Source organism: Notamacropus eugenii, chromosome 1 (genome assembly GCF_028372415.1).
Source record: "Notamacropus eugenii isolate mMacEug1 chromosome 1, mMacEug1.pri_v2, whole genome shotgun sequence".
NCBI lineage: Eukaryota > Metazoa > Chordata > Mammalia > Diprotodontia > Macropodidae > Notamacropus > Notamacropus eugenii.
This window is the reverse complement of record NC_092872.1, coordinates 736682788-736697739: the sequence shown is the minus strand read 5'-3', so window position 1 is coordinate 736697739 and position 14952 is coordinate 736682788. Positions and strand designations below refer to the sequence as shown.

Genomic DNA, 14952 nt, shown 5'->3' with positions numbered 1-14952 from the left:
AGCCTAATGCTCTGTCAACTGCAGTACACAGGGCCTTTAAAATGCCTGTGGAATTGAAATGAATCAAGAATAAACTAATACACTGCTATGGGCATATTATACATATGAATTTATTATTAAGTATAAATGGTTTTAAATGCAAATTCGTGCTTGCTATTTAAAATGAAATACATAATAATGCTTCAAAATTAGATATTCATAAATTATTACTTTTCAAAGAATTCTGCCTTGATCACCATGTGAAAGAACAAAAATGTTTCTGGTAGATAGAAACCATCCAAGACTAGGGAACCCCAAAGAAGACAGTGATTGACTTGCCTGGATTCTTGTCCTTGGTATATTCCATTCTTCTACTGTGGTAGAGGAGTAGGAGAAGCAGGAGAAGAAAAAGATCCTTCCAACTGACCTGTTGAACCTGTAAACAAAGGCCTTTAGGTTACTTTTCCTTCATAGCCCCATGACAACCTAGCCATCCACCATGATAATAGGAGAAGTGAAAGAAGAAACCATAGTCCTGAAATTTCTTACACTTAGACAAAATCTTACGTTCTTGCTGCTTCCCAAAGGAGTTCATTTCCATTGATTTTCTTCTTTCCTATCCCACCCCATACTCTTCAACACTATCTTCTGCATTCCCATTGTAGTTTACATATTCTTCCAAGAAGCAGAGAAATGTTCAGAGGATTCACGCTCTGCTGAAGCACTTGAGAAGTCATTTCATTTGACTTCCTGTCTCTTAGCAGGACCACTTCTGACCAGAGAACCTGAGCTAGTAAATCTGGCCAGGGTTCCTCAGTTTTAGAAACCAATTTGACTTATGTGATTTTCCTGTCACTCCAATACTCTCATAAACACTTTCCTAAAAGTGCCCTTTGCCCCCAAATTTCTCATAATAATAGTAATAACTATAAGAAAAATGACAAGGGCCATGATAATAATAATGGAAGATAGAAGGATAGTGATTGTCCCAAGACCATTTCTCTCTGAGCCCCACCTGAACAGATGAAAATAACAAGACAACCACAACACCAATGATGGGATCATCAAAAGCTCTTTCTTTTTCATGGACAGACAAATGATATATCAGCATACTGAAAGGATGGACCTCAAAACATCCTTGAGAACTCAACGAATAAATGGTAATAGAAGGATCACAGCATGACCACAGATGAAATTACTGGCCATAATGGACTGGAAAGAACATTGATTCATAAAGAGTTTAAATAAAATTTTAATGGATGCTATTATTCCACATCATAGTTTTTAAGCTATGTGGAATGAAAAGCTATGAAAGTATAGAGACCTAGAAAAGGAGACAGAAATTATGTAGGAAAAGGGTGAAGTATCTCTCATTTCTGTCATGTTGTTTTCTATTGGAGTCATTCTAAGTATTCCTTCAGTGAAACTCCAGAGTATGAACTCACAACCTATTCCCTTCATTCAACTATAAAATATACCTGTTTTACTCACTTGTTTAGTATTCCATAGTGTCAATTACAAAAGAATAATATATTCTTGCTAATTGTTCCCAAGATTATTTTTATATAATTTTCATTGAAGAAGACAAGAAAAAATAACAGTAATGATCGTCAGGTCAAAAGGGCCATCTCCACAATGATGCAGAAGACAGTCTCTCCCTGCCTTAGCAGACAGACTTTTCATGAATTTCTGAGGTCAAGGGAAATCATCACCAGGTCTCTTGGTGATGAGACACTCTACTATTATCTGGAATAGAACTCAAAGAATAGAAACACAGAATGCCATGGGTGTGTGTGCGTGTGTGTGTGTGTGTGTCATACTTGAAGCCTTTCCAGGGTTGAACCTAGAAGAGCTTATACCTTCTTTAAAATCCTCAAGGAACCCTGGATCATCTCTAGATCCCAGTGTGACATGACAACAGGACTTCCATGGAGAAATAATAATAGTTCACTTTATGTAGAACCTTATAGTGACGTATAAGTATGACAAGACTTAGTGCATGCTATCAATCCCACCATAGCTAGAGGTTTGAGCTCTAGATAAGACAGTTTATTAAGACTAAGTTGTAGTCATCCTGGAACTGAAGATTCCATGGGTCTATATGTTTATGGAATCTTAGAACTGGAAGGAATCATACGGACCATCTAGTCTAGCCCTTATAGGAAACTGTATTTCTTTTGACAAAATTTCTGCTAAGCAGTCATGCAACTTCTTCTTGGAGACCTCTAGCAATGAAGAAATCACTACCTCCTGAGTTAACCTACTCCCCTTTTGAACAACTTTAATTTAGGAAGGTTTCCTTATAAGAAACCTAAATGTGCATCTGTATAACTTTTACCCATTGATCCTTTCTCTTTTCTGGAGACAAGAACAGGTCCCTTTTATGTGTACCATGTATATGAACATTTTCAAGTCCTCCCTAAGCCTTCTCTCCTCTAGGATTATCTTTCAATTATCTTTACTTTACTTTACTTCCAATTATCCTTAGTGGCACAAGCATTTTCATTGCTACTGCTTGAGAAGAGAAATGTAGCAGAACAAGATTTTTATTTCTGAGCAACATCTTCAGATGTAGAAATAATGGGCTCTTGACTAAGAATGGATTACATCTAATGAGATCTGGTGAAATATAGTTGCTTGGAGTTGGGGTGTCAGATCATAGAGGTTTTAAGTGGAAATTGGAGTGGGAAGGAGAAAAAGGCCAACATATATTTCCCCAATCATTTAGAAATTGCAGAAAGTAGTAGATAGGATCTGGTAAGTAGAATTTCCAGTATCTTATAGGAGGCAATATCCAAGAACAGAAGAAATAATAGAATCACCAGTCTCATGACTATATTCAAGCATGTTAAATATGAATTATAAACAGTTAGAGATATCAATGTATTGAAAAACACAATTCCTCCACTGTAGAGCAATATGAGAGAAGAAGATAGTTCTCACTGACATATCAAACCTGTGAGAAAAGGTCTCTCAGTGAATCTTTTTAATCTCAGTGCCCAACCTAGCCATCCGCCATGCTCTTGGGAAAAGTAGAGACAATGGAGATAAGAATTTTGGACCCTGTCATGTCAGGAAAACTATGTATTTACAGGGAGGCAAATTATGCCTTATCAACATTTTAGTGTTAAGAACTTTGGATTTTGAGTAAAAAAAAATTGTCCTAATTTTATTTTAATGTTATTTTATTGCATTATTTTCCTCTTGGACTAGTCATGTACTCTTTCTAGGCATTGATTTACTCAATATTTAACATGAGTATGTATTGTATTATTTCTAAAATCTCTATGAATCTTATAAATATCGTGATATCACTGAGACAGAGGGAAGTGGTTCATATCTGTAATAGAAGCTACATCTAATTTAAAAATAAAAAAGTTAAAAGAGATGCTGGTGTAGCACTGAAAATCTAGAAGATGAAGTCTTCTGGTAAAATTCACAATTGGGAACAATCTTGAGAGCATCTGGGTGATGACTAGTGGCAGAAGAAACACAAAGAAAATCATGGTGGGAATACACTACAGATCATATAGCTAGAAACAGGAATTTGATGATGTGTTTGAGAAAAAGAATGTAAACTTGGCACAGTGCCATGATATGCTACTGAAGGGGGACTTTATCAGGATAACTATTGGAAATGTTTCTGTTAAAATCATAGCAGATGAGAAATTCCAGACTTATTGATACCTTTTTCTTTCTTGATATTCAATGTATCCACAGCCCCCCATCTTGCTATAGAAAGAAGGGAAATATTTTTAAGTTCTCTGGGGCAAAGATTGGTCAGATATTTACCTTAATATAATTAATTTTCTTACAAAAACTTTTATGTCACCAACATCTTTGTCATTGATTGAGTTATCATTATCATAATTGAAGAGCTGAGTGCTATAAGACTCTCTAATCAAGAACGATTCTGGCATTTTAATTAAAAGAGCCATCATTTGGAATAATGATGATATACTTCAATACTTTGAAGGAATTGGGATCTTTTTGATGTCAGTTATTCCTACACTGATGCCTCTTGCCACTCTTCCATGGATAACTTCTTTCAAATGTCAAGGGAACTTCTTCTACATTCCTGATTCTGACCAATAAATAAGAAGAAACTGATTGTTGAAATAAAATTGATGAGGATCTTGGGAGGTAGTGATCACACCTTACTAGCAACCTTGATAGATAAAGAAATGAAAGTGAGAACATTTCTGATTGCATCATAGATTTTGAGAGAGTGAATGTCAAAGATTTGAGGGTAATAAGAGATAGTATCTCATGGCCCTCAATTCTACTAGGAAAATTCAATTAAGGGAAATGAAAGCCACTCTAAGACAAACATAATTATGATGAAGAGAAAAGGAGAGAAACTGTTTAAAGGATAAACATGCAGAGGGTACTCATCTCCCCATTTAGCTTTCCCAAAGATATTTACAAAAGATGGAAAAAAATGGTAACTAAAAATGAACACAAAAGAAGGCCAGTGTCAAATAAAGATGATTTTAGTGTCATGCTGAAATGAATGGTCAGCAAAATCATAAAGAGTTTTCTACTTTTAAAAATTTCATTTGACACAAGAGAAAGCTCAAATAAGAGAACCACTTCTCAGAGTGAACAGCAGTGAGAGAAGGGATAACTACAGCTAGGATCCAATCAGTGTGAATAAGAAATCCAGTGAAGTGTCACATTACAATGCGTATTTCTATTGGGCTGGAACAAATAACCATTGAAAAAACCATAACTATAACTTTAAATGATATGAAAATGTTTCTGTTGTGTCTACGAAGAAAATAGTATTAGAACACGGAGATAAGGCATAGAAATGGTTAACAAAAAATAGAAGCCCATGTAAGACAGTAATTAGTTTATGAGTATCCTCTGTAAACTTAAGTCACCAGGTTTGGATTCATCTTACCAAAAAAACCAACAACAAAAAACAAAACCCCAAACAACCCTTGATTATTGCCAAGCCATCTCTGAAAAATAACAGTGAATGAGAGAAGTCTTGTAGTTCTGGAAATGGACAAATGACCCAATATTTTTTAAAGGAAGGTGATGAACTTTTCATACTATAAGCCAATGAGATATACTTTAATTATCAATACAATTCTATTAAACATTATTAAGATATACAATCCTGCCCCCTCTGCCTTTTTGTGGGAGGCTAGGACCTAAGCTGTCAATGAGTGTAGGAAAATCCCAGTGAGGAATTCCTTCCTCCAGTGAAAATTTGAACCCTTTACAATTAAGTCTTAGAGAGTTGCCTGGGGCTCTGAGAATGATTTATTCAGGGTCACACAGCCAGTATGTGTCACAGGTGAGACTTGTATCCAGTCTTCTTAACTTCAAGATGGAGTCTCTATTCACTGTAACATGAATATAAACTTGGTGCACTGTCACGATATGCTACTGATGGGGGACTTTAGCAGGATAATTATTACAGATCTTTCTGTTAAAATCAAAGCAGATGAGAAATTCTTGCCTTACTGATAACTCTGATAAAAACAAGTACTTAATAAATATTTGTAGTAATGAGTTGAAAGGTAAGTGATTGATTTGTGAGCATCTAGCTAGGGCAGTTTGATTGCTAAGAGTCATCATGGTTTGGAATGCCTTGGATGAAGCCACAGATGGCATGCTCATCAAATTTAGGAATGACTCAAAGCTAGGAGGGATAGCTAATGCTACTGGATGATTATAAATAAAACCAATGACTCAATCAGATCCCAAAACATCTTTAAAGGGTAGAACAATGAGTAGAATATAGTAAAATGAAATTTCATAGGAATTTTGCATGTTGTGTCACTGTAAAAGAAGGAAAAGCTCCATGAGAGCAGGGACTATTTTTTCATTTGTTTTTGTGTTAGAAGAGTCTACCAGTATACCAACTGGCCCTTGAAAAATGCTTATTAGTTTGAATTGCATCAGATTGGAATATAAATAACTATTAAGTCCCACAGTTGAGATAAAGCTAGCAGTAAGTATAAGACATATGTATACATACATACATATGTACATACATAAATACATGTAAACACGTTTTCTGTGGAAAAAAGTAAGGATTTTAGTGGACTAAAAGCTTAATAGAAGTCACCAGTGTGATTTGGTCTTGGTGGGACAGAAGAAATGTCCAAAATAGTCTCCAAATGTATTAATAATTAATTAATGATCAATGATAATAATAACCAAAATTAATAATAATGACTGATGTTTACATAGCACCTTAAGGTTTGACTGACACTTTATATGCATCATATTACTGTGAGGTAAGTACTATTACTATCCTCCTTTTACAGATGAACAAACTGAGGCTTGTGGAGGTTGAATTGCCAAAGATGTTATTCTGGCATTTTTTGACCAGGCGTGGTTTGGATTACACAGCCTCTCTGTCCCACTTTGACCGTAAGATTAAGGGATTCTCTTCTCAGAAGATTTTCCTAAAACCAGTTGTTGAGTTTGCTATAATAATAAGATCTCCTGTCTCCTTGGGATTTCCTCTTCCAATACCTTTCTGTCACATCTCTCTCATTCCATCCATACCTGATTTCCTCTTCTTCCATGCTATGAAGGTCCCAGTACAGCTTAGCAGTAAGATGACAGCCAATACAATGCCCAGTGCCAGGACCCAAGGCTTCTTTATTGTGGGTTTTTCAGGGACTATAGGGAGAAAGGGTAGAATGAAAGTGGGTGTGTATTCAATGAAAGAAGCAGGAAGGTAATGGAACTACACCGTGGAACTTGGTCTCCTGGGGATGTGATGACAATGCCTGACTGAAACACTAACCTGGATACACAGCAGGGGTTTTCAGCTCAATGTGTTCCACCACACAGTTATAATCCATCCCTGAGTCCTCTGGTGGGAGCTCTAAGGTGACTTGGAGGTAGAAGGTGTTATCCACATTTGGCAGGATACCAGTGGAAGTCTCATTTCCCCATACACCCAGCTTCCCATTCTTCTCCCAACGCAGTAGGATGGAATGGGGGTAGAAGCCTGTGGCTATGCAGGAGAGAATGATGTTGCCTTCTGGGCTGACATGGCGAGATACGGTCACTTCAGGGGGCACTGGAAGCAGAGATCAAGAAAGGAAGTCTCATGTCACTATCTCAGTGAATGTTTAATGCTTCCTTTGTCTCTGCTTTCCTTGATGTTCCCTGTCTCCTTAATGCAATATCTCCTATGACCTTGGACCCAGTGGACTTCTTAGGTCCTTGAGAGTGACATAGTAGCATATAAACCTTTGTATCTCCTTGGACACCTAAAAGAGTGCTGGGAAAACACTAGCTTTAGAATCAGCATCTGATGGTGTTGAGCACATCAGCAGCAGCTTCCTAAAACGTCTTCAAGTAGTTTGGTCTGCTATAATGGATTAAGAACAGAATCTTGCACAGGTCAATATTCCACGTGACCCATGATCTTATCAAAGGAGGTCTTTCTAGAAAGGATTGCGGACCCACTGTTCTTACTAGACTATCCTTCATGTGTTTCTTTCACTGCCCTCCCAGACCCCAACAAAATAAAAATTAAATGTTATCTGCTGACCAAATTCCTGGTGATGATGTTCTAAATTTGACTAGATGCCTCACTAGACAGCAGATAGAAAATCCATCATTCATGGGCCTATGCATAAAGTGTTTTATCCTTGGTGAGACATGGCAGAGCATGTCATAGCCCTTGATCTCCTTAGAGTCACTCATAGCCTTGATGAGGCATATAGGAGGAGTTTAATTTATGGAAAAGAAATATAAGAAAGAAGGAAAGAAAGAAAAAAAGAAGGAAAGCAAGAGAAAGAAAGGAGAGGGAAGAAGGAAGGAAGAAAAAAGAAGAGAAAGAAGAAAACAGAAAGAAAAAAGAAAGGAAAGGACAAAAAGAAACAAAGAAAGGAACATAAGCAGGAAAGAAAAAATTCTTCTTTGAGTGGAAAGTGAAAAGAAAAAAGGAAAAAAAGAAAGAAGGAAAAAAAAGAAAATAAGCCTCAATCTTGCTTAGATTTCTCTGATTTTCCCATTGTAAGTTGGAGCCACGGTCAAAAGCCAGGGATCCTCCCTGTTCCTCTAGGGCTCCAGTTACTGCACATGATGATGGGGGTGACCCAGACCTCCTGGGAGGAGGTGGAAAACATCAAACTCACCATTATCCTTTAAGTTTTTGTACCCAGTGATTTTCTTCATCACGTCAACACAATATTCATTCATGTAGCGTTTCCTTAGATCAGTCACGAAAGGACTCTCCAAAATGTGCAAGAATTTCTTGCCTACAGGTTTTAAAATCTCCCACTGCCCATTTTCTTCTATCCTGTAATATTCTTCTCCATCCCAAATTAAATGGATGTGGCTATTTATCTTTATGCCATTGTCTATTTCGCAGTCTGCGAGGAGTTGCCCTGTGTGGTTTCCTGTGGAGAGACATTTGGATTGGCTCTTCTGGGAATGGTGAAGAGATGGAGATCAGTAACTAAGATCAGCTGTAGCCCATCCCTAAACAGAGGGTCTAAACAAGGTCATCGAGCCCCCATCCTCTGAGCTCAGGTTTTTTAATTAAGAAAGTTCAGAAAGTAGTGAATATTCTTAGGCTGAAAGCAGAAGTGTTTTAGAAGGATTATAGAAAGAGATGGTGATTCAGGATGTTGAACCAAATGGATGAAGACTAAGGCTCAGGGATGGCTTCTTTAAAGCCCTTTCTCCAGGTTAGTAAATAACAATGAATGGAAGCATGGACACCTATTTCAGCGGTGGGATCTATTAGGGATGGATCAATTTAACTTAGAAGAGAAATAGACAAGGTATGATGGAAAGAGGGATGAGACTTACTACCGTTAGGGTCTGTGACATTCTTTGATAAGAATTCCATGATCCAGCGGGCCTGTTGCTCATGTTCCACCAATAAATGGCGCCTCTGGGTAATGTAATCGACTTCGAATAACTCAACGATCCAGGGTATCTTGACACTAATTTTCTGTTGTGCATAGCTATAGGATCCCAGTTCAACGTCATCCATGATGCTAACTGCATTTATCTCCAAAAGAGAATGGATTGTGCCCACTGCAGTGAACTGACCCACATGCGTGTGGTGGGCTGAATTACGGGAAAGAAGGGGAGAAGAGAACATGGTGTTTCAGGTTTGAGGTTATCAGAGAAGCAGTTTTTCCTCTTATCTATTCCTTTACCCATCCTCTGCGGCACCCCGCCCCCACCATCAGTAAGGGTAATCATACAAATAACTCCAAAATCTAAATATCCAAAATTAGTCGCTCTCTTTCTCTGTTTCTGTCTGTCTGTCTGTCTGTCTCTGTCTCTCTCTCCATCACCACCTAGGTGGAACAATGGATAAACTGTTATGCTTGTAGTTAGGAAGATCTGAGTTCAAATCTAGCTTCAACCACTTACGTTGTGTGACCCTGGGCAAGTCACTTTAATCTCTTTAAGTTTCCGTTTTCTTATCCATAAAATTGGCATAAAAATAGCACCTGCCTCTCAGGTTCTTACAATGACCAAATGAAACATTTGTAAAGCACTTACCACAGTGCCTAGTACACAGTAGGAACTTAATAAATGCTTATTAAAAAAAAAACACTTTCACACATTTGCAATTAGATCATCTCAACATGTCAAACCCAGAACTCACTATCTTTCCTCCTAAACCCATTCAGTTTTCTACTTTTCTATTTCTGTCAAGAAAACCATTCATCACCCAAGTCTGTTATCTCAGATTCACCTTCCAATCTTCTCTGTCTCCCCTTCTTCCCTCAATATTTGACCAGTAGCCAAGTCCTACTGATTTCACTTCCACAACTTCTTTCAAATCCATTTCTTTTTCTCCATTTACACATTCCCACACTAGTTTTCTCATTCCCCTCACCTGGACTTTTGCAATTTCCTTTTAGTTGGTTTTCCTTCTTCAGTGTTCTCCCCTCTCCAATCAGACTTCCCCAATCTCCCCATTTTCTATTGCTAAAGCTCATTACTCCCTTTCTCTGAACAACTTTAGTGTCCCCTTGTTGTCTCTGGGATACAATACAAACTTTTCCAGCTAATGGCAGTGAATGCTACTCATAGCCTGGTCCAACTTACCTTTGGAGGTTTATCTCCTAGTCCTCTCCTTCATGCATTCGACATTTCTCCCACCATTCTGCATACCCAACATAGGCTATCTGCCCAGCCTGGAATGTGATCTTCTCATCACCTCTAGTTTTGAGAATCCGCAACTGTCTCTAAACTACAGCTCTAGCTCCATCTCCTACAAGGTTTCCGCTAATTCCTGCAGCTGCTAGTGTCCTCACCCAATCAGAAATTAAGCTGTATTTACTAAAACGTAATGAGTATTTATGTCCAATGATATGCACGCCCCTTGGGAGAAGGCAGTGCTTACTATAATAACTAGCACATAGTAGGGAATTTATGTGAAATGGTGGAAAGAGTGTTGACTTTGGAATCAGAAGAAGTAGGTTTGAATTCCATTTCCAGTACTAATTGTGTGACTTTGGGAAAGTAACATAACCTCTCTGGGCCTCTGTTTCCAAATTTGTGAAAGGATAAGGTTGGACTATATGACCTTTCAGATTCTTCATTGTTCTCCTCTACATCCTGTCTTCTTCACTAACACAGGTCTGATTCTAGTTTAGACCCAATTACTAGAAATTGTAGGTATAATGACCTCCTCACTGGTCTTCCTACCTCAAGCCCCTTCCCTCTTCCATCCATCTTCCTTTCAGCTGTCAACATGATTTTTCTAAAGCATTACTCTATCTCACTCTCCTAGTTAGTAAACTCTGTCATCTCTTTTTTATGTCCAGGATAAAATTCTTGCTTGGCATTTAAAATCTCTGAGTATGAATACTTCCAACCATTCTAGTTGAGTCTTGCACTTTACTCTCCTCCATTCATTGAGTTTTGCACTTTTATCCCCTCCACTCATTCAACTACAGCAGCTATCTTACTGTTCCTCACACATGGCACATTATACTCCCTTCTCCTGCCTATGTCTTGACTCTTCCCTATGCCTGGAATGTTCTCCATCCTTACCTCCACTACCTGGCTTTCCTGGATTCCTGCAAGTTTCAGACAAAATGCCATCTTCAGGAAGTCTTTGCTGGTGCCCATTGCCGGATCTTTCCCTTCCAAAGTTATCTTTCTCCTACTCTGTGTATGTATCCAGTAGGCATCTTTTTACATATACATTGCTTCCCTGATTAGAGTGTGAACTCCTTGAAGTCAGGGATTAGCTTGTTTGTTTGTTTTTTGTTATGCTTAGCAATCAGAATGTTAACTACAGTATAGAAATTATTCAGTAAATATTTGTTCATTGACTGCCTGGCTTACCTGAAGCCCCTTGAATACAGTGACTGAGTTTCCCCGTGAGATCCAAGTCTCCATGGTCTCTTCCCTCTCTACCTGACCCCTTTCCCCGTTAGACTTACCTGCTTGTGCCAGTCTCAAAGCAAGTACCTCCAGAATGAGAAGCCAGGCTGAAGAGAACCATCTCCTTCTCCTCTGATACTCCATGATCTTTAGAACGTGGCTGCCTGGCTTCCTTGTCAACCACAGTCCCACTTGGAGAGACTTTAGACCTTTTGTCCTGTGTCCCAGGCAATGCCTAAAATAGAACTGAGGCCTCCTCTATATATAACATGGCTCCCTCTCGCCATCCCCACCCAGGCTGGGGTTGGCTCTGCTGAGGTCCTGCCCTCTTCTCATTGTTACCTAAGAGATTTGTTACCAGTAAGAACTTTCCCTGCCTGGCAGATATGTGAGAGGAAGTAAAATAGAGTGTGGTGAGGGCAGAGCCCCTCAGAGCACAGTCATAATCATATATTGTCTGGGAGTGCCAGCCACCCAATTTGTCTTTCCTAAATATGTGTTGAACCTAGAAACTTTTAGATTTGAAAGGATCACCATGGAGACTATTCTGGTGGGGAGAAATAAGCAAGAGATCCCATTCCCCCTTTCCTGACACTGCTCTCATGTCTTTACTGACTTTGTGGAAGATTTTAATAGAGTTAGCAGTCTACAACTTCGCTATTAAATATAACAATGATCATTACCTGTTAAAGTTGACAAAGTGCTGTGAGGTAGGTACTGTTATTATCTTCATGTTTCAGGTAAGGAAACTGAGGCTGAGAGATTTAATAACTTTTCCAGGGTGATATCATTAGTGAAAGTCTAAGGAAGAATTGACAGAGAGGTCACCTTGACTTTGTTGATGTTCTTGCTTCGGCTCCACACTGCCTTTCAAGGCTGATTAGCTGTATCTCCTCTCCATGTGGCCTGCAGACACCTGGGTTCTTTTCCAGGATTAGGTCATTGAATCTCAGCTGGTGTCTCCCACCGTTTGTAGATTCAGCATTTGGGTGTCTGACTCCCTCCATTGTGATCATGGAGTGTGCCACCCAGGCTCATCCCTGACTCCAAATCTGTACATCACCAGCATATTGCATGTCACTTGTCACGTAGTGTGTGCTTATTAAATTCTTGTTGATTGAGTAAAGATATGCAGTGTAAAATACATAGGGTCATTATAGATAGCTCATAGGCATGCAGTAACAAAGTCACCTACCATTCCAAAGTCCAAGGCAGAACTAATTATCTTTCTCCCCAAACCCTTCTCTTTCCCTACCCCTATTATTACTGCTGAAGGCACTTCCATCCTCCATCTCCCCCAAGGTGGCAGCCTCCTACTTGACATTCACCCCACATCTCCAATCTATTATCAATACTGGCCATTTCTACCTTCTCTATATCTCATAGGAATACTCTTCTCCCCTCTGTACATCCATAACCCTTAAACACTTCCTTATCACCTCTCATCTAGATCACTACAGTAGCCTTCTCATTGCCTTTACTGCCTTAGGTCTGTCTGCACTACATTCCATTTTTCACACAAGTTCTACCCACTTATTTCTGAGTAGCTATGAGTGAGTGGTGAGGACCACTTGTCAGTGTTTGGGATTCTTGGAATTTGGGATTCTTTTTCAAGTTTGACTTGGTCTAGGTGGTAGTCTAGGCTTCTTCTAAATCTGAAAGTGTGATTCGATAAAAGGAGGAGTCAGCCCTCGGAGTCCTATTAACAGTAGAGCAGTGGAGGGTCTGGTGTTCCAGGATAGTCCAGGATGGTTTTCTCTGTGGGTCTATACTTATGAGCCTTTATTTTCTGTAAGTCCCCAGGAAAGTCTCCTGAGCCAGTACATGCTCCATGTTGCTTGAGTTCTTCATCAGAGGACACTGATTTGCCTAGAAAAGAGAAAATGATTCTGGCAAGGCTAATTAGAATGATGGTTTTAACAGATCCTTTGGAGCACTTCCCTGTATATTATCTGGGGCATATCTTTGTCAGACAGAAGTCACAAGACTTTTCCATTCAGAGATGAAAGTAATACTTTGCATGCTGAAGAGTTGCCCTTGGTTAATTCTTTGATATTTTGTAGGTAGTGTCACAGTTAGTTATGGAGTTGTTTTAACCATTTTTAAAAAATTGTGAATCATTTCTTTTCTCATAGCTCCTCCAGAGTGAAGACTGACCAGGTCTTCTCCTCTTGCATCCCTCACAGTAGCTAGCTTGGGCCTGGGTGAACAATGGATGCTCAAGAAATAATGGATTAACATGTGGTCACAATACTCAGAGAGATCTGGTGATGTTCACCAAAAGTTAGAGTCCATGGAGTTTGTTTCTCTACTTCTCTGAACTGAAATGTTCTCACCTTGAGTCACAAACTTAGTATGACTTTGGGGAGAATGATGGATGCTTTTTCATTCAAAGAAGGGAAAAAGGGCGAGATGACTGGTGAAAGCGGGAGGAAGCAGATCAGGTTGTTTTCCTTCTACTCCTATGCCCTCCCCCTGGTGGGACACATAGAAAAGTCCCTATGATCACCAAAGAAAGGACTTCATTCCTTCAATTTTTGTCCTCAGGGGCCTTGAGCTCAGAAATCATTCTCCTGGAATTAGAGGTCATTTCTACTTCCAACTTCTTTGTCTTTGTAGTCCCTGGAATCCTGTTCACCTTCCCTAGTGGAGAGAAGGCCCCCAGAGCTGGTCACAATGTTTGAGTCAGCCGGTGACCAGTTACCATCATCACTGAATAAAGTCATATGTCAAGGAGGTATCTGGGAGAGAACCTGGCCACAGAGTAAAGTTCAGTGACAGATTAAGGAACTTAAAGAAGAGGAAAGAGTTAGTCCATTAAAATTCATGGAGAAAACTTTGCTAGTTATGTCCCCCCTTCCTCTTCACCTTTTAGTAATGGAGAGGTTCTGTACAGGAACTCATCCCAAAGTGCAAGATTTATTGACCCACCTCTTAGAGCTGCCCATAATGTTTGGTTCAAGTACCATCTTCTACCTTAGGCCCTTCTCAGTCTCTTCCCTCTCCCTCACATTCTTCTGCTCCACAAAAAAACACACCACCATGTATATGTTTTAGATAAAGTCAGCATGATATAATAATGATGATGATGATAAGCAACATTTATATAGAGCTTACTATGAGCCAGACACTATACTAAGTACTTTACAAATATTATCTCATTGGATCCTCACAACAAGCCTGGGAGGTAGAAGATTTTATTATCTTCACTTTGCAGCTGAGAAAACTGAGGCAAATAGCAATTAAGTGACTTATCCAGGATCACATAGCTAGTAAGTGTCTGAAACCAGATTTGAGCTCAGGTCTTCCTGACTGTTGACACAGTCCTCTATTCTCTGCACCACCTAACTCAAGTCAGAAGTTTTCTGCTGTTCAGTTTTGTCTGTTTCTTTGTGGACTCATTTGTGATTTTCTTCCTAAACACACTAGTGTGTTTTCCTTTTACAGCTCATTTTACATTTCCTTTTACAGCTCATTTTACAGATGAGGAAACTGAGGTTAAGTGACTTGTCTAGGGTCATACAACTAGTAACTGTCTGAAATCAGATTTGAACTTATGTCCTCCTGATTCTAGGCACAGCGCTGTATACACTGTGACATCTAGCCACTCCCGAACCAGGGGATCTG

The 14952-nt window shown here is 39.2% G+C and overlaps 1 protein-coding gene across 1 annotated transcript; it reads right to left on the bottom strand.

The window, feature by feature from the left end:
- Positions 1-323: 323 nt before the first annotated feature.
- On the bottom strand, positions 324-11751 carry LOC140521736 (H-2 class I histocompatibility antigen, alpha chain-like). The gene is made up of 6 exons (XM_072637063.1): positions 11385-11751; positions 8779-9042; positions 8100-8363; positions 6755-7033; positions 6511-6627; positions 324-415 (listed from the first exon to the last, which is right to left on the bottom strand). Exons 1-6 carry the CDS (start codon positions 11467-11469, stop codon positions 351-353), a joined length of 1074 nt encoding a protein of 357 aa, XP_072493164.1. The 5' UTR covers positions 11470-11751; the 3' UTR covers positions 324-350.
- Positions 11752-14952: the final 3201 nt, after the last annotated feature.

Excerpts from the sequence above, each read along its gene's own strand:
- LOC140521736 (XM_072637063.1), bottom strand. The coding sequence starts at position 11,469 with ATGGAGTATCAGAGGAGAAGGAGATGGTTCTCTTCAGCCTGGCTTCTC. Across the intron at positions 9,043-11,384 it reads TTTGAGACTGGCACAAGCAG|CCCACCACACGCATGTGGGT; the intron begins GTAAGTCTAACG and ends CCCGTAATTCAG. Across the intron at positions 416-6,510 it reads ATGGAAGAAGAGGAAATCAG|GTTCAACAGGTCAGTTGGAA; the intron begins GTATGGATGGAA and ends CTTTGTTTACAG.